Source organism: Abramis brama (genome assembly GCF_963993115.1).
Source record: "Abramis brama genome assembly, chromosome: 2".
NCBI lineage: Eukaryota > Metazoa > Chordata > Actinopteri > Cypriniformes > Leuciscidae > Abramis > Abramis brama.
This window is the reverse complement of record NC_139964.1, coordinates 59,204,460-59,224,980: the sequence shown is the minus strand read 5'-3', so window position 1 is coordinate 59,224,980 and position 20,521 is coordinate 59,204,460. Positions and strand designations below refer to the sequence as shown.

General features: G+C 36.3%; 1 protein-coding gene across 12 annotated transcripts in view; it reads right to left on the bottom strand.

Annotated features, from left to right (window-relative positions):
* dmd (dystrophin) overlaps nucleotides 1–18,321 on the bottom strand; it is a 110,010-nt gene extending 91,689 nt beyond the window's left edge. For 11 of the 12 annotated variants that reach the window (XR_014603730.1, XM_084095117.1, XM_084095105.1 and 8 more), the window contains exons 1-9: nucleotides 18,082–18,321; nucleotides 6,327–6,388; nucleotides 5,395–5,487; nucleotides 4,051–4,128; nucleotides 3,508–3,600; nucleotides 2,182–2,354; nucleotides 1,769–1,887; nucleotides 696–874; nucleotides 188–322 (exon numbers count right to left, since the gene is read on the bottom strand). Coding sequence is in view for 11 of the 12 variants with exons in the window: in XM_084095117.1 (XP_083951243.1) it covers nucleotides 188–322; nucleotides 696–874; nucleotides 1,769–1,887; nucleotides 2,182–2,354; nucleotides 3,508–3,600; nucleotides 4,051–4,128; nucleotides 5,395–5,487; nucleotides 6,327–6,388; nucleotides 18,082–18,163 (1,014 nt within the window). In the remaining variant the exon portion in view is untranslated. Of the gene's footprint in view, nucleotides 1–187; nucleotides 323–695; nucleotides 875–1,768; nucleotides 1,888–2,181; nucleotides 2,355–3,507; nucleotides 3,601–4,050; nucleotides 4,129–5,394; nucleotides 5,488–6,326; nucleotides 6,389–11,946; nucleotides 12,252–18,081 lie in introns of those variants that run through there. The other variant, XM_084095107.1, reaches the window with a different exon arrangement.
* Between the last annotated feature and the right edge of the window lie 2,200 nt (nucleotides 18,322–20,521).

Genomic DNA, 20,521 nt, shown 5'->3' with positions numbered 1-20,521 from the left:
CATTGCAAATCTATGGAATTTTGTGTCAGTTTTATTGGCTGGAAGGCAAAAATCATAAATTCAATCAATAACTTGGGACAAGCTTTAGGCAGTGAAATGCGACACCACTGATATCAGTAGGAGTTTTTTGTAGACACAGCTGCAATGCCCGGCAACAAGGAGGAGACAGCAGTCAACAGAAACAAACCTGTGAGGTGAGAAACTTCCTCTGCTGTTCAGGCGTCTTGACGTAGGCAGCTTGAGTGAAGGCATAGCTTCTGAATCGAGGCTTATATGAGGGAGACGGGCTGCGAACATGACTCTGAGCCACACTGACTGTGATCTAAGAGAGGAACAGAAGAGAAAGACTGAAAAAAGCAAAATAAAAGCCACAGAGATGGATGGAAACAAAGAGGAGATGAGTGATGGAGCGATGAGCTGGATATGGCAGTGAGAAGGACGATGAGGACGTTGGAATGCAGAGCGGCAAAATTAGATCACAAATTGCAAAACATAATTCAATGTCAGCTGGCGAAGTGTGTTGACAAGCTAGATGTGCATTCTACATCCTGAGAACGTCTAAAAACCTTTTTGAAACCAGAGAAGTCTAATGCTTTCATATTAGACGTATGTGGCGCCAGAGATAATGGGTCCATGCATTATGATTACAACATACCATTCTAAACTCTGTATTTATGAGTGTATGTTCCTCTGACCTGCTGGGAGTAACGCTGTTGGGTTTGAAAGAGAAAGTGCTCCTCCTTGGTTACTGTAGCTCGAGGGAGGGTCTCCACCTCTTGTATGGCCTCCATACTCACGCCATGGGGCAGCACTTGGAACAGGGAGGTGACATACATAATGATGGATTTCTTATCAGGATGAGTTGTAGCAACATCTGTGAAAGAGAAAAGAAATTTGAGTTTCCTATGCAAATTTCATTATAAACTCCTAGAGGAGAAATTAGATAAATGTGAGAAGTTGAAGACCTGTGCAATGCTTTCCAACTAAAAGAATGTGTGTAAATAAATTGTATGTATACTATTTTTTTTTAAAGTTTTGGGTTGATAAGATTTTTAAATGTTCATGTAAAGTCTCTTATGCTCACCAAAGTTGCATTTATTTGATCAAATGTACAGTAAAACAGTAAGATTGTGAAATATTGGTACAATTTTAAATAACTTTTTAATATATTTTAAAATGTTATTTATTCCTGTGATGGCAAAGCTGAATTTTCAGCATCATTACTCCAGTCTTCGGTGTCACATGATCCTTCAGAAATCATCCTAATATGCTGATTTGCTGCTCAAGAAACATTTCTTATTATTATCAATGTTTGAAAACAGTTGTGCTGCTTAATATTTTTGAAAAATTTGTGTAAGTTTCTTTCTAAATAAAAATATTTCTTAAAACAACATCAACTTACTGACACTAAACTGTGAAAATGTGTACATGAAGTGCTATAATTTAATTATATACATATACCAAACATATTTTTAATGGACAAATTAAAAACATCATACATATACTGTATATTAGATCTCTGCCATAATTTTTTCTTTGCTTTGGAAGTTTGGATATGTTAATAAAGAACAAGATATAAGTAGTACAACCTCAACTATGAGTTAAACCCCCATGGCATAAATTATGTGATGAAATTCTGTTTTAGATGTTGATGTAACAAGACATTTCCTCTCATCCAAAAAACGAAACTAAAAAAAGCCCTGTCTGTATTACTCAGAACAACTTCAAAGGCTAATGTGAACAAGAAGAAGAAAGGAGGAGGTCATACCCTCAGGGTCCAACAGTCGGTCGATGCCTAAACTCTTCTCCGCAACGTTGAAGGCATGATCCAGTCTCTCAATGGCATTATCCTGTTGCTCCACCACACTCCAGTTAAACAGCTCCGGCCTGACAAAAAAAAAAAAATGAAAGAAAAAAAATATTATAAGATAGTTAATAACTTACTTTTCTGTGCACATGCTTGAAATAGCTTAAAGCAGATCAAAACAGCTGGTTCATTACCCAAATGAACTACACGGAAAAATAGAAAAACAATAAGCTTCAAAAATTGCTTCAGGCCAAGCTAGTATTCAACCATGCAGTTTAAGACCAATGAATATAAAACATTAATTTTAAATTTCATTAGACATGAATGCATGATTTCTGTGATTTTCAATAAAAGCACCCATAATATAACAGCACCTGTGGCTGTGGATGAGAGCATTGAAGGCAAAGCCATCCGTCCAGCAGCTGGAGAAGTTGACCACATTGATGTCTCTGTAGTTTTTAGTGGACTGCCTGACCCAACTTAACAGAATCTTTTCACTGTTGGTCTGCTGTAAGTCTGCCATGACATCTTTCATCACATCCTTAACCTGTGCGGTAAAAGGAGAGTATGTATACATATTTATCAGAACAGTGACGAATATAGCAAACATGACATGATAAAGCTGACATTTAGAAACAGACTTTATGATTACAATTTTATCAACAGGACAAAAATATGTGATATGTGATAACACTGAAAAAATAACCAACGCGTTATGGTATTTGGACATGGCAACATGGTGATACTATGTTTTTGACACAGACAATAATAAAACCATAATCTTTGGACATGCATTGTACCTTGGTAATAACATTTCATTACATTTCCTTCACATATCATGCAAATACCTAACAGTAGTAGATGGTATATATATGATTATGGTTTATATCAGTCATTATCATGATATCAAAGAACGATTGTTATATCCTGGCTGGATGTGTCCCACGGTAATATCATGCAATTCTTTGAAATGCCTAGGAGTAAATACAAGGTACAAGAAAATGGTAATCAGTCAATAATACCATAGTCAATAATTGACTAATACAATCAGTCAATAATACCACACAACGATTTAAAAGTTTGCGTTCTGTACGATTTTTGAAAGTCTCGCTCAGCAAGGCGGAATTTACTTGATCAAAAATACAGTCAAAACAGTAACATTATGAAATATTGGTACAGTTTAAAATAAACTTTTTCTACTTTACAATATTTTTCAAATGTAATTTATTCCTGTGATGGCTTTGAAATACCAGGGAGTATGATGTCAATTTGAAGGTAAATGAATATGGTAATCAGTCAGCAGCACCATAATATATATTGTAATCATTTAGCACTGTAATTCTACCACTGTATAACTGTACCGCGATACTGCCATTTAAATCAATATCAATGCTGAAACGTTACTGAGTCTTAAAGGCCTTTATTGCAATAACCACTGCCAACATAAGCCTAGGGAAGAGGACATCAATAGCTCTGAACATAAACCACAGTAGTGCCACTTTATCAGATGAACAGAAAAAACACAGAGGAAACGAATTCCTGTACAGATAAGCCACATGACAGTCCACTGCAAATGTGCTACATATAAAATCTTTGATAGACCAACATAACGGATGATAAAGGTCCTTTAGTGTGCTACTGCCCTTGAAGGCAAACCAGAAAGATTGTGGGTCTGATTTCACTGTATTGAACTCTCATACCTGCCAGTGGAGAATGATGCTCCAGATGAGCCCCAAGATCAGTTTATGATTCCCATCTACAATGTCAGCTCCTCCTATGTTCACCAGCTCAACCTAGAAATGGAGAAGATTTAAATGCAAGAACCTTAACTGCACATAATTCGACCAGGAGCATGTATTAAGAAAGTAAACAGGGTCACTTTTGATTTTATGTTGAATTTAAACAAGATAAGGATCAGATATTTCAGTCACATCAACTGTTTTTGATATCAACAGTTTAATATTTGCTGGAAAATTACTTCAACCAGACCTTTTAATTTGCAATCTTACTTGGCTTTTATTTGGTTCTTCAAACCCATTTTCAAGCTGCCTGGATGTTTCACTACGTTTAATCAAGCAAAGCAGCTTTTGTATCAGTGAAATGGATAATTGCCATTACCTTATCAAACTGTAAATTTTTCTTCTGCATAATTTTGTCTTACATTTATTGAAAAAGCTCAACCGAAACATTGAAATTCCAAGAGCTGCGAATAGTAAAACAGCCAGTTGAACCAATTAACTCACATTGTTCTTCTGAAGGATCTGCAGGGCCCTGTTAACATTGTTGAGGGAGTGCACTCGAGTGAAACCACGTTCTTTAACCTGCAAATGGGGAATATATCAGAACTGAACTTAGAGCATCCATTGCAAATGAATTCAACCAGTTATGCACTCATCCTTGTCCAAATGCTTTGAGTATTTTTTCCTTGATAAAAATAGAACAATGAAACGTGTCTCAGAATATAACCCAGCAGAGCCAATTAAAGGGATAGTTCGCCCAAATATGAAAGTTCTGTCATAATTTTCTCCCTAATGAAGGGGTGGCCGTTATGCCCAGAACAGTAAATATCACGGTATTTGTATTTAACACATACACACATAACCTAAAAGAAAATTGTTCTTAAAGCAAAGTCCCTATCAAGGAATATCTGTTCACTCTGCGACCATATTTGCCATTTCAGGCATCTACGACCAATTCCTATCTATTTGAATGGGGAAATCCTGAAATCTCAAAAACTGCTTGCCGAACTCACAATTAAATAACATATTTCAAATTAGTAACACAATCTGAAATGAACTGTCCCACAAATGCTGTTTCTAATGCTCAAATAGTGTTAAAAAAGCTTATTTTTCAGGCTAGACCAGCCAATGTGCATGTGCGAGTATCAGGTTTCTATGGGAACCGGAGCTTCTAACGGCAGCTGCAGTGACGCAATGACTTTGCCAATCAGCGATTGGCACTTTTACTTAGAAGGCGGGACGTATTCTGCCATATTGCTGATTGTTGCCGTTTCTCCCATTCATAAGTAATAGAAGTGAACTCTATACTCTATAGTCTTTCTCTATAGTCTTTGCTTAAAGTCACCATGCAATCAAAATGGACAATTCTTATTTTCTTATTTTATATGGAATATTGCAGTATTTATACACTTTTTTTCATTTTTTATTAATGTGCCCTAGTAATCTTTAAACAAAATAACATCCCCTCTCTCTTGTATCTCTTCTCTGATGATGTGTTTACTGACCCGAGGACGGGACAACCTGTCACTCACATGACATCACAGCAATAGCAAACCACACCAATCCAATCAATTCCTGATGGACGAAATCAAGTTTTGTTTCATGCCGACTTCAATTATCCCCAAAATGTTCTATATTACACAAACATGAGGTAAATTATCTTCCAATAAACCAATTTTTGGTCAATGCTTCATTCCCCATTAATTGCAATTGCATGGAAAACAGTACTACCATGACTATCCTCAAAATTTCTCCTTTTGTATTCATGAGTAAATTATGACAAAAAGTGTTCTTTTGGGGTGAACTATTCCTGTAAGGAGAATGTTTCTTATTTAAAGATGGACCTACTAGTTCATGGCCAACCAGACCCTCCAGGAGTTCAAGAAGACGTCGGCCATCACACAGATCGGTAAAAAGGTCATCAACAGGGGGTCGTCTTGTCTAGAGAATAAACAGAACTTGTAGAAAATTAAAGCTGAGGGTCTTTGGGAACATGTATTTAGGCCTCTAGGATGTGCTTATACTTGGTTTGTTTGGTCCGGACCAAAAAAAACATTTAGTCCTGATCCGCTTAGCATTCACATTGGCAGTTTAAACATCGTAAATAGATACCATACCTTAAGGCATAGGGATATGTTCACATTTAAATAAAAGTATTTATTTTAAAGTATATAGTATTTAAAGTGGAGTATTTATGTGTATATTATCCAAAATAAACCCCCACAGTTCTGCCTTGAAGCAAACACTTCTCTCTCAGTTTGAAGGACAAAGAACTGATGTCCTTCCTCTGTTAACATACTGTAAAAGGATGCTAACAGAGTTACAAAGAGAATACAAAAACCTCTGTTTTGAAATGGAAGCGTGGAACGTCAAACAAACAATTCTAAAGCACACATTCAAGCATTCACACTCACATCCTGACAGATGAAGGTTACTGACAAGACTTTAAGCGTGTGTGAATCTTAACTTTTAACCTTAAGATCAAGACTATGTGCAAGTGTGAATCTTAACTTTTAACCTTGATATCAAGCTTGTCTACCTTATGTCTCCTCATCCACCCACCATGTTGTAGGTGGATGAATAACAGCATTTCAGTTTATACACCTATAACACGCTTTTCCAGACTGCAACAACAGAAAACCATGAAAATGTCTTAGAAAATCGCAATATAAAGATTGTCTAAATCGGTTAGTTAAAACCAATTGATAAAAGCATTTTTATTTGCCATTAAGGGTGATTCAGTGTTATTTCAACATAAAACAAGACTCAAGTCAGATTACCTTAGCAAACTGTGAGTTTATCCATTTCGTGAAGGTTTTCTTTTGAACATCTTCTCTTTCATCTGAAAATAAGAGAGATCACTGTCAATACTGTCCAGTTAAGGTTCAACTCTTACAATTTAATTTCTTAGAAGTTAGCACACAAAAAAAGTTTCAAACAAATCTTTCTCATTTAATTCCTTAAAAAATGTAAAGCTGTACAACTACATAACAGCATGATCTTCATAAGAATAAAAAAGCCCTGTGTGGTCAATAAGAAATATTCACTATGTTGTGGCATTTGATATGAGGAAGGTTAAATACAAAGAGAATGAGAAAAAAGCCCCTGAAAGACCTGAGACAGGTATGAGGGTATATACAGATCAATGGTCAGCTGGCATTCAAAAGAAGATTAGTTCTGAGAGACTGAGGGTGTAGATCGGGCAACCCTTACAAACACAATGACTGAGTAAAGTGAAAGATTGATAAGAAAAGCCAAAGAACCTGCTTAGTAATTCCTCTATTATTCCTATTCACTTCTAAAACATTTAAATACATGGTTCGGCGATACGAAATTGCAAACAAGCAATTGACAAGATCGAGAATCCAGAAAGAAAAAAAAAAAGAAAAAAAAAATTATTTGTTGTGTAAAAAGTCGTCTTTGTGGTGTTGCCCACGAATAAAAACTGTTCATAAAATGCTAGAAAGTCACTTGCATTTGCAAAAAAATTGAAGGAAATGTTGAGTGTTGGGAACATTAAAAATCAATCAGTACAAAGAACATTTAGCTTTCATATCACATTAAGAGCTTGTGTTGTTCCCTGCTCTAATATTCTCCAATTGGTTTGATTCAGATCTCTGTGCTCTATCCTCTCGGCTTGCTTTGGTTTGAGATTGATTACAACAGCGTAATTCTTATCTAGGGGCCCTGATGATATTAAAGCTAGAGTTCACCACTATAATGAAAATCCTGCCATCTTTCGTCTTCCTCGTATGGGGCACAAAAGGAATTATCCAGCCAAGGCGGTCCCTGTTCTGCCTCTACTTTTATTGGAAAAGTGCAGCTTTGACATTCTGCTAAATATCTCCTTTTGTGCTCCATGCAAGAAAGAAAGTCATACAGGTTTGGCAGAGTTATCATGTCATCTACAAACCTTCCAGAATCGTTAGGATTGATTAAGAATTGTTTGAATATTTCCTTATGCACATAAAGCACTAGGTGGTGTGAATCACAAGCTTTCCAGGGTCGGCGTGGATGACAGCATTTTCATGCATAATTGATTTTAAGCTTCCAGTTGTTTTTGCCACCATCGCAATAATCATCATGAAATGGGTAGTTTCAGTTCATTGTTCCCATTGGTCAGCCTACACTTCAGCTGAAGGTGTAATCACAGTAGCATGGCTCAGATTCGTTTCAAGCCTGACTGCACCATGTCATGCTTATAATCACAATAACACACACACTCACACGGTTTTGCTGTAATAATATGACAGAAGACTAAAGGCAATGTTAATGATCAAACACTGAATAAGATTAAATCAGTTATAAAGAATTAAAATGAATTAAAAATAGACCATAAATATAAAATAAAGGATAAAATAATGTTTTAATATGTTTTATACATTATTTACATTCTCTTTCTACAAATTTGCTCAAATAGAACCCCCCCCCCCCCACTATTTTTCATCTAAAAGCATTAGTTATCCCATGCAGACTACACATTTCAGTTCTTGAAAGCAATGCCATTTACCCAGGCTAATTTGAGTTCTTTGCTGTAGAGAAGTCATCTTAACACTGCAAAAAGCAGCAATCGAGAACTATTCTTATCATAGATCAATAATTTCTGCAGCAAATCAGATATCTCTTAACGTTCCATAATGGCAAAAGTCATTCTTTTACTTGATTAACACAATCCGCTTCAATTATACTGTCAACCCCTTGACAAAACGCACCACACAAAGGAAAAGCTGATTATTGTAGCCAAAGTATTTTGTTGCTGAGGGAACCTTCACATTATCTTACAGGATTACTGCTATTGATCTAGAAAGCGCTAAATTAGCTGCTTTTAAAAGCTCAGGATTTGACAGGGAAATTATATTTCAGCCTCCTTCAGGTTCAGAAACACAACAGGGTAGACGACTTCCCGCAGTGTCCATTCACAAACTGCCTAAACTTTAAGACACAATTAATTTTGCCACATTGAAAGAAAGCATTTTAGTTGGTCGGATGACTCATTTGCTAAACAAAAATTAATCTGCACTGTAAAAAGTTCAAATGTGCAGTCGTTACATTAATGTGTTAATTCCCTCCAAAATTAAAAGGCTTTTTCCGAATATTACCTTTCATGCAGTGTGTAATACAGCTGTTTGTGAAGGTAAAATGTCGGCAAAGTTAAAGAAAAAAGTGCACAAGTTTTTAGTCTTCTAAAAAAAAAGTATCGATTTTGAACTGCCGAAACGAGTTTAGTCCCACTTCCTGTAAAATACCTATGAAACGTTGAAACAAATTTGCATTATCAACGCCTATGGTTTTCATTAGCTGCTCGTGAACGAGGTCTGGAAGAGTTTGGTTCGTGTTGTGGACATGTCCAGAAGATTCTATTTTCAAATCCACTTTGCATGCACTTCCAAAGGATTAGGACTCGTGCTTGAATTGATATGGGGAAAAAAACAAAGCCATCATTCATATCACTGTGTAACAAGCGCTGAGGAAGCTTCCAGAGCTGAAATTCAGATATGGTAATGGTCGGCCAATCACAACGGACTGGACCATTTGACCAATCAGAGCAAAGTAGGCTCTCAGAAAGGTGGGTGGGGTTTAGAGAGACTGAATATTCAAACAAACCGGTTTCAGACTCTGAGAAATTAGGTGATGTGGAATGTATATCATGAGAATTTTTTTTTTTTTTAATGCATGTAAATCGATTTTAGGAGACCTCCAAAACTAAATTAGGATTATGAACCTTTAAAATAGCATTAAAATTATGGCGTGCTATATTTCAAGTCTTCTGAAGCCATACAATAACTTTATTTGAGAAACAGATGTGGCCACCGTTTATTTTCATTATATGGAAAAAAGCAGAAGGACATTTTGCTATAAATAACTCCTTTTGTGTTCCTGGGAAGAAAGAAATGCGTTTCTAAAGACTTGAGGGTGAGTAAATGAAGGCAGAATATTTAGGTTAATTTAGATGTCACCAAATTAAGAGCATGTTTGGTTATCTGACATATCTTTCACAGAGCGTTCTCACTGAATTATAGTTTTATGCAAAAGAGTGTGAACAAACGTCTGTCAACAAATAAAGGTGTTAAACTCCTTGCTTGACGTCCTCCTGTCATAATGTGCAATCAAAAGCCCATAATAGTTGTTTTTGCCTGGTTGTGACAATTATCATTTCTGAAACAGCTGGATAATAATGCTCTGAAATGAAAAGGAATTTAGCCTTGGCTCTGCAGGTGATAATAGCAAACGTGTTTAAATAAAGTGAACCCAAATGTTTTAATCAATATTCAAACCAAAACAAACATTAATAAAAATCATGAATTTGAAAATGTAATTGGACAAATATATAAAACTGCTGGAAATTAATGGTGTAAATTTCCCCTACAATAGATTTACATGCATCCAAGGTCAAAAAACACTTTTTTTTTCTTATAATATACATTGCACATCACCTCACTTCTCAGAGTCTGAAACATTAATTCGAAGATTCTCTCTCTAAACCCCTCCTTTCCACGAGCTGACTCTGCTCTGATTGGTCAGACGGCCCAGTCTGTTGTGATTGGCTGCAGTGGCATAAAGCCCACGCTTACTCTATTTGATAAAATGTATTATGTACTAACGCAATAAATATACAATCACAATGTTCATTTTTAGCAGCATGAACACTAATATTTTAGCAATAGTGACATCCATAACCACTAATTCGGTAAATAGAATTATGCAAGCCTACTAGCAACCAAATAGTACCAGTGTTCTATTCGCAATGCTCACACACTGTGGTCTGAACCGCTGTGAAACAACCAGTGTGAAATAAACAGTTAAAGGGTTAGTTCATCCAAAAATGAAAATTCACCCTCATGTCGTTCCAAACCTGCAAGACTTTCATCTTTGGAACACAAATGAAAATATTTGTCATGAAATCTGAACACTTTCCCACACTGGTCCCTCCATTGACAGCTGTGCAACTACCACTTTGATTCTTCAAAAAGTTCATAAAGAGATCGTAAAACTAATCCATATGAATTGAGAGGTTTAGTCCAAATGTTCTGAAGAGACACGATCGATTTATATAATGAACAGATTTAATTTAGGCTTTTATTCACATGTAAACATTCATCAACTCTCACATCAGTAGTGGTAAACGGAAGCTCAAACATGTTCGCTTGACGTTTGAGAACCAATGAGGTTAATTCTCACGTTACGCAGCACCTTGAGCTTTCTCAAGAAAGTGAAAGTGACATGTGAAGGCCAAGTTGTCCTTCAGAATTTTGCTCAATTCATATATGGATTAATTGTACTGTGTCTTAAGGACTTTTTGAAGCGTCAAAGTGGTAGTTGCATAGCTGTCAATGGAGAGTACAGAAAGCTCTCAGATTTCATCAAAAAGATCTTTATGTGTTCCGAAGTCTAAAGGGTATAGAAAGACATTAAGTGCAAGTAATTAATGATAGACTTTTCATTTTTGGGTGAACGAACACTTTAAACGTCCCAGGTAGCACTCTAGGAAAGCAGATCAATCAATTCAATTAGAGGACCGGAATAATGTATGCATGCATTTAATATTATTAGTTACGGTGTATATAGATTTAATTTTATATATGAATGTTGGGGGATAAAAATAGAATCAAATGACTGTGTCTATGGAAATAATTGGAAGATTGGAATGGAAGACATAATAAAGTAAAAAAATAAACCTATAGAGCCCGATCTGGCAGACAGAATAATGTGAGCAGACAGACAGGAGAATGAAAGCATTGCTTGCCATTGATCGGAGGCGTGACTCCAGGCAGGTGGCAGCTGCTGCTGGATTATATCCGCCCTTGTGCAAATAGGATGATGGGGTGACGGGCTTGAGCCGAAGCTAACGGGCAAATACAAAGACGCTGGACGCACACACCTGCTTTTAGCCGCCTAATCTCAGCACACACATCCGAGGGAAGACTGTATTCACAGATTACAGCCATACGTTTCCACCACAGCCACCCAGCTTCGTTTTTTCCCCTGGCAATTTACAAGCGCGAGCCCAAATGTTTCGATGAGACTGGAAATACTCAGCGTGTCTTTATGACAACAGCGCATGTGATTGAACTGCGTGTAGTTTAACAGCAGACTACCACCAAACTTTCTCTCACATTCGTCTATAAAATCACGACTAAATACAAAGTGCGCACGTTCAACGATTCACCAGAAGAGTACACAAGAAACAACAACGAAAGACACCCGTGCACGCTTAATTAACACTAAAACAAAACTGTCCGTGCATGAGAGCAGATCCCTTTATAGATAAGACGCACACGGCTAGAGGATCTATTGTTAAATCTGGTTAAATCTTACGTGACATGCCGTAATAAAAGCCGTCAACAGCCAAACAATCACCTCACACTGGAAGAGTATTTCAGTATGATGATTCAGTCTTACCTAAATGAGGCTTTTAGACCATAACAAGCGCAACTATTTCCTCCGTAATGGCTTTTAGAGTCGCAGGCAGTCGGGTTTGTGGTGAGTATCCGTTACCTGTGTATATAAACACAGCGAGCTCAGTTTGATTATCCGGTTCCCTCGCTGTTAAACAGACTCGTCCATGCCTAAAGCCGAAGATGATTTGGAGAAGGAACTGTAGGTGGACACTTTGCCGCTTTATTTTGTCGTACTCCCTCACTTGAGTGCAGTTCTAGCCCTGCTGTGATCCGCTGATACCGGCAGGTGTAGCGGTGCTCTGCTCTGGCATGCGGGCTGATTGACTACAGCTCTATCTAACGGGGAGCGATAGTTCGCCACAGGGATCGATACCACATGGATATAATGAACAACTTTATTTAACTTGTTTATGGTAGAAGGTAGGCTCATTACACGGTGCCAATAATAACCACGTTTCAATTTGAGTTCCTTAAATTTCCGTAAGCAGGAAAGTTAGATTACAAGTTAGTCACTCAGAGCGCATATTGTCACCAAGCAGTAAATAGACGCTCGAGAACAGAAATCGTGGTAACCATAGCAACACTAGGGCGCACGAGCATTTTTGGTCAGGGACGCATAAAACACTGTCATTATCTCATATTATAAATATATCACAAAACATTTGGGTGTTTTGTTTTTTAAAAAATGTAAAGGGATAGTTCACCCAAAAATAAAATTTCTGTCATTTACTCACCCTCAGGTTGCACCAAACCTTTGAATTTCTTTCTTCAGCTGAACACAAAAGAAGATTTGATTGAATGTTTGTAATCAAACAGTTGATGGGCCCCACTGACTTCCATAGTATGTATAAAAAAATACTAGAGCTAGGATCTTTTTTTTAATTTAACTCTGATTGTGTTTGGCTGAAAAAAGAAAGTCATATAGCTACACCTAGGATGGCTTGAGGGTGATTACTCAAAACATCACCATACCATCTGTACATCTGCCAGAGAAATCCGAAATAAGTAACAGTCTGGGTTTTTAATCCATTCTTGTGGGATTTTTCAACTCTGAAATGAGAGAATTGCATTTCTTTTGTTTTATGTCTCTTGGAAGAGCATCGTGTGTTGTGGTAGTACTGAAAGTGAAAATCTATCTATATTATTATCTCATCAGTAGTTCTTTCTCCAAATGTAATCAACGTTTTGGAAACAAAATGGTTGTATATTTTTTGTACACAATAGTGTTCAACAGAAGCAGGTGGAAGTATAAAATTGCAGTGCAGTTCAATCAGACTCAGAGAACAATCATAACATTCACAATACAGGCCAGTGTCATTAAGAACGGGGCTGTTCATTCAAACAGTCTGGTTTTCATTCAGGGACTATATGTGCAGCGTTTCCATTTTAAGTAGGCCTACAAGTTGTTATTTGAATTTTTTAAATGCCAACCAGGGGTGTAGATCTCATTTTCAATGTAATTTTTCTTCACCCATGCCAACCATTGCTTGTGTATTTGATGAATAACTGCAGAAAAGAGTGAACAGCAAATGTCATAAAAGCCCCCAGGGCTTTAAAACACACCCTAATAGAGTGCAGTAAACACATGATGTTTCTAAAGTGACGAAAAGTATCTTAATCCAAAACTTATCTGTTCACTCCACACTGTAACGTGAGAAGATACTGGAGACTCCCTTGAGGACTCCTCAGTATGCCACCCACAGTGCATTCAAACATGTAGAAAGTAAAGTAACTGTTTCATTAATTATAGGCTACTTGTTTGGTAATGAGCCCTGAAGTTAATTTCGAGGTTCAGAGATATAAAAATTACCAGTATCATACAAACTAAAAATAAAGAATAAAAAAAAAAAAAATATATATATATATATATATATATATATATATATATATATATATATATATATATATATATATATATAAATATGAAATACAATATACAAATATAAAAATTTGCATGATTTCACTGTTTGCTAGTTTTGCTTCACTGTTTATTTACTTTTTCGCTTTGTGAGGATGTCTTTTCTCACATAATTACCCATTTATGCACACACAAAAATCTGTTGATTTTTATCTGTTGAAGTACTGTACATTTTATTTCATTTATTTAATATCTTGAAATTTACTTTACAAAAATGTGTGAAGACATGACAGTTTTCTGAGGAAAGGTTTGCTTAATATAAAGTTTGTTCTTGCAAGAACTCTAAAGATGGTCAACATTTTCTCCAGTAGCCATCATTAAAAAAAAATAAGCTTTTGAGGTGCTTGAAATAGACATTTCTTAAGAATACAATAGGATACTTGAGGCTCCTTTAGTTTTAACAGTGTGCTTCTCTGGTTATGTAATGAAAAAATGATCAGAGGTCTCCAGTGACTGAGGGAGGGAGGGAGGGATGGAGGGAGGGATGGAGGGAGGGAGGGAGGGAGGGAGGGAGGGAGGGAGGGAGGGAGGGAGGAAGAGAGAGAGAGAGAGAGAAAGAGAGAGAGAGAGAGAGAGAGATTTAAGGAGATCTGAATGCTGTTTTCAGTAGAACATATGCTCAACACTGCCTTACAGTGGCTGTTCATACAGAGTTATGTCTTCTACTGTATATATATATATTCCCATTAAAGCCAAAAATAGAAACACCAGTATACTACTGACTGTCCCTGGGAGAGGTCCAAGCAGAAAAGGCTAACAACAAATCCTGCCCCACATCAACAAGAACTTTCCCAGTAATACTTGATTATATCAAAGGTTTAAATATCAATGTTTTGACAGCAAGCATAAAAACATTTTATGCTCTTTGATAAAATGTACTCTCTGAGTACGTGAAGCAGAGACGGTACCATAAGTTATTTAGAGAATTTCTTAAATCTTTTGAGTCAGAAGATTCTATGGCAGATGTCAACATGTCAGTCACTCCTGCAGGCCTTATGCAGTTTAACACAAAACAGAGCCATAGATTGGATAGTACCATGAGCAGAAGATAGAGTTGCAACCTCAAATTCTCCCAGGAGTCGAACTGTCTCGCCCAACTGTAAAAATGCCACTGAATACCAGGAGCCTCAGAAGGCATCAGCAACCCGTTTAAACAAATGCTCGCACATTTAAAAATAAATAAGGGTTCTAATCAGGACCAAAAAGGGGTTTATAGACAGGAGAACTTAAGATCCACAAAGAACGTTTTGGGTAATTTTTCACCCCAATATCAAAGGACAAAACAAATAAGAATAAATAAATTCATGAATAAGAATCTAGATTTTAGATCCAACGAATGAAGCCTAAATGTTTTTTTTTTTTTTACTATGACATTATTTTTATGACATGATTATTATCTCCCCCTGGACAATCTCACTCTCACTCAGACCCTTAGCAAACAATTGGACGAGATTTGTCCCAGAGCAATAAATTGCTGTCGGCGCCACTGGATCACCATTGTTTTTCAGGCTTGGTGATTGAGAGCTTTGCATTTGGCATCAGGAAGGCTAAGTCTTTGGTTTTTGAGGTCAGCTTTAATCTGTTTTGCCCAGATTTTCTTGGGATCCATTAGTTGGACCTCCCATTTCACAGGTCACTGAAGCCAGAGTAGTCAGTAAGGCAGACGTCATTAGTTCATTCGGGATATGCCACTGAACCACTGTAGCCTGACCACAGTCTGTCTCTAGTGCGCCTCTTGAGGCCAGGGCAGTGAGGTTTACTTGCACAGCTCTTACTAGCTGGCCTCCAGTACACTCACCCCTCCTAAACCTCACTCCCATCAGGGTCACGGCACCAAAGTAACCCTTCTGGTGCTACTCGCACCGCTCCAAGCTGGATTTGAAACAGCGTTTTCAGCATTAGAGGCAGGTGCGCAAGCAAGGACGCTAAAGTCTAGCATCTGTTGCTAGTTTGCCTCTTGAGGCTAGGGGAGTGAGGTTTACTCGCAAAACTCTTACTACCTGGCCTCTGTTAAACTACCCCCCTCAAACCTCCCTCCCATCCGGGTCACAGCACCAATGTAACCCCTCCAGTTCTTGTCACACTGCTCCGAGGTTATATATCACTTCGGAGCCGGTCGCATAGCAAGGCACCTAATATTCGTAATACACAACAAGCGAACCTTTAAAAAAATTATAAAAAATTTACTTTTTTCAGTTAAATGTGCTCTGATGTCATTAAAATAATACAAAAATATTTTGTAATATATCTATATATGTGTGTGTGTGTATATGTATTGTGATTCACCTCGCCACCGTCTAGCTCATTTTAAAAGCATTTATATATACTAGGGGTGCTTTAGATAAACCAGAAACAAATATTTTAAAGAATCTAATCAAAAGAACCTACCGGTATAACATAACAAAACTTCTATATATATATATATATATATATATATATATATATATATATATATATATATATATATATATATATATATATATATATATATATATATACATACATATACATACACACACATACACACCAAATAACCCCAGACAGTGAAAATTGGTTACAGTACACTTTATTTTACAATGTCCCAGTTACAGTTTACATTTACATTTACTATAGAAATAACAGTAACTTGTGCATTAGGTACATGCAACTAACCCTAAACCAAACCCTAACCCTTATATAAGTGCATGTTATTAATCAATATTACTCGGTACTTAATTGTATAATTACACTGTAACAAGGGCACCTTAAAATAAAGTGTAACCAAAGGTTTCCTGCTAAACCCAACAACCATTAAATAACCAGTGTATGGCGAGATTTAGCACAGATAACAGATGCCCTCTATTAAAGCTCTGTTCTCAGAGGTTTACAGTACTGTTTGTGTCCTCTGGCTGATCAAGCAGTTGACTCATTTTGCTACTTTCTCCTAACTTTCACTGCTGATCATAAACACACTCACATGAAAACACGAGAGAGAGTTTCTTGCCAAAAAAAAAAAAAAAAAAAAAAAGCCAACAACAACATGGCTAAATCTCAAACACTGAAACCCAACACCAGGCAGCTGCAACTATTTCAAGCTCTTTAAGACCTGTCCTATTTCCACCAGAGAGCATTTATAGATCACTCATGATCCCTACTGAATACTGGATGACAGTGATGGAAAAAAAATAGATATGAACTCACTCAGGGTGGAGCACAGGCCAGAAATTAGATATTAAAGAGGACTGTTCAAAATGGTTCATAGTATGTCTGATCTGCGTTACAAAATGATGAACAGAGACAAAGAAATATGAAAATATGATGCCGTAATATTTTAACCAACAAATATGTTGCTGTAAATGTCAATTTATATATATTTTTATTTCATTTAGAATGTGGCTAGGAGTGCAATTACAAATCGTAGTGATTATGATTAAGAAATATATTGGTTGCACTTTCTTACGATGGTTCACTTTAGACATTCTACTAACTATAAGTAACTTTGCAACTACATGTCAGCAAACTCTCAGAGTATTAGTAGACTGTTAGTTTAAGGTTAGGTGTTGGGGTTCAGGTTATTATATAATAAGTTGACATGTAGTTGCAAATAGGGCTGCACAATATATCGAAATATCGCAAAAGACAAAGAGAAAATCACTCGCTGCTCTTGGCTAAATAACTTTTGTAGCTTTAATAAGAATCAGTATATATTTAATTAATACAGTGAAAACTAAGCAGTGTTTTATTTTTACATTTGATTATTCAGTTTCTGTTGTTCAGTAAACCTAATGTAGGCCTCCCTGAAACCTTAAACCCCGTGGTTTACAATGATGTTAAATATACACTTCATATGCTACAGTAAAACACTGCTGTTCACTTTCACAAGTTGTAGGGATGTTTTCTTGTCGCAAAAAGAATGTGAAACACGTATGTAGGTTATATAATTTTAAATATATTTTAAAGATAATTTAAGTTTATTTTACACACTTTAAGCATTATTGTATCGCATATTGAATATCGCATTATTAAATGAGTTATCGCATATCGCAATTTTCTACAATATCGTGCAGCCCTAGTTGCAAAGTTACTTATAGTCAGTAGAATGTCTTGTTGGGGGACCATCAAAAAAGTGTTACCAATGAGAACTCATCTGAAACTGAAAAACAATGAATAAGCCATATTTTAAAATTAATTAACCATTCAAATGCATAATTGAAATGCATAAATGATAATCTCTCCTACCTGATCGAGTTTTTATGATTTCTCCGAATTCATCCTCAAAACCTTCCTCCAATTGGTCCTGTAGGCTCACTGCTTCAGCCATGACATAAGATCCAAACTGCCGTTGATTCCTTCAATCCTGTAGTTTTAGAAACAGAAAAAGGACAGAGACACCAAGACTCCACCAATGACGGGAATCACAGCCCTCTGAACAAACCGAAATTTTTGTGAATGACACAGGGACGAGACTGTCTGTGGACTGTTATGATAGGGGGAAACGAGCTGTCAAGGCATCTAGAGAAGCAGAGACAGGTGGCACACTCTCGCCTTAAAATAGAGAGTTGGTATGAAGGCCTGCTTCATTTCACTCTTACGCACAAATACAGATTTTCTAACAGTAAAGGATCAGTAAAGGATCACTTGACAACAAATGACCAATAAATGCTCTTGCAAAAAAACTCAAGTTCACAGTTTTATCAAGCGTGACTTCCTACACTTAATTACAGCGACAGTCCCTCCGGAGCAATCTGGGGTTAAGTGTCTCGCCCAAAGACTCAATGGTTATAGCTCACATTACTCCCTTTGGGATTCGAATCTCCAAATCTTTAGTAACCAACCTGCGGACGCTCAAACGTGCTGCGTAACACACGAGAATGAACCTCATTGGTTCTCTCAAGTCAAGCGAACATTCTTGAGCTTCCGTTTACCACAACTGATGTGTGGGTTGATGAATGTTTATATGTGAATAAAAGCCTAAATTAAAACGGTTTATCATATAAAGCGGTCAAGTCTCGTCAGAAATTCTGGACTAAACCACTCAATTTATATGGATTAGTTTTACGATCTTTTTATGAACTAGTCAAAGAATTGTCAATGGAGGGACAGAACGCTCTCAGATTTCATTAAAGAGATATTCATTTGTGTTCTGAACATGAATGAAAGCGTTACGGGTTTGGAAGTACATGAGGCTAATGAAAGTATTTTTATTTTTGGGTGAACCATTCCTTTAATATGCTTTAAAATATAATTGATTCCTGTGGTGGTAAAGCTGAATATTCTGTATCAATTACTCCAGTCTTCAGTGTCACATGATCCTTTAGAAATCATTCTAATATTCTGACATGGTGCTTAAGGATAGTTATAGAAATGTATATAAGTTTGGAACAACTTGAGGATGAGTAAATTATGACAGAATTCTCATTTTTGCGTGAACTATCGCTTTAAGAAACATTTCTTATTGTTATCAATGTTAAAAACAGTTCTGACTATTTTTTTCATGATTCTTTGATCACTAGAAAATTCAAAACAGCAGTATTTATTTGAAATATAAATCTTTTGTAGCATTATAAATCTCTTTACTGTCACTTTTAATCAATTTGACGTACCCTTGCTGAATAAAAGTATTCATTTCTTTCAAAAATATCTTACTGACTCCAATATACTACAAGTTGATAACAAACCTTCAGCTTACATTTTCTTTCCTGTCCATGTTGCCTAGGTGCAGAGCAATTTATTTCATTTTCATGAAATATTACTAAGACAACCTTTTTCCTTTGAAATAACATACACTGATAAATTATGCATAATAGGAATAGGAACCTGCATCAAGCTTTAATGCTGCATAGAAACACTTTGGGAGGTATTTTTCAATAGATATGGTGTAGACTCATCAGTATGTGCATCCATATTGGATCTGACTCGCCTAAAACACCACTCTGATGCAAGAACACATTTCAGAAATGTAAATAAAATTCAATTCTGCTTGATTATTGTAATGGCATGGGGAGCGTAAACAAGTAAACAGAATTCGCTGGCATGATATCAGTAAAATATTTGATCAAGGGGGAATAAGGCTTATACCAGTGTACTTTGTAATTCAGTTAATGGAATTTTGAAAAAAGCCTGTCCGGCTCTTATGTCTTTGGGGTTGTTTGCCTTATGAAGGTCTTTTCAGAGAAAGAATAAATGAAATAAACAAAAAAAAAAAAAAAAATCTGTTGCCTACATACAAAAGAGGCCAAATAAAAAAGCAGGAAACAGAGCAATATAGCTCTCAGTAAACATGTTTTGACATCCACAGGATGTTTTAAGCAGCCTGATCAAATTGATGAGAAGAGGAAAACAAAAATATCCAAAAATTGGTTTAATAAACAAGATACCTGCAATAAGCACAATATCAATATTTGGGTTCAAAAACTGACAAACAAATAGAGTGTATGCATAGAAAAGCCTAATACTAAAACAATCTTAAAGTTTTTTTGCTATTAGAATTCATTGCTGTGTTTGAAAACAATCTAAAACATGTTCATTATCCAAAACGCATGATTATAAGATGCATTTTGGGGTGAATCCAAGTTTGGCAGACTTTCAAGCTTTCTAAAATACCCAAAACACAATAAAAGTAGTCCACACAACTCGTTTCAAATAGAAATGAGTCACATTACAAAAGCAAAGCTGTTTG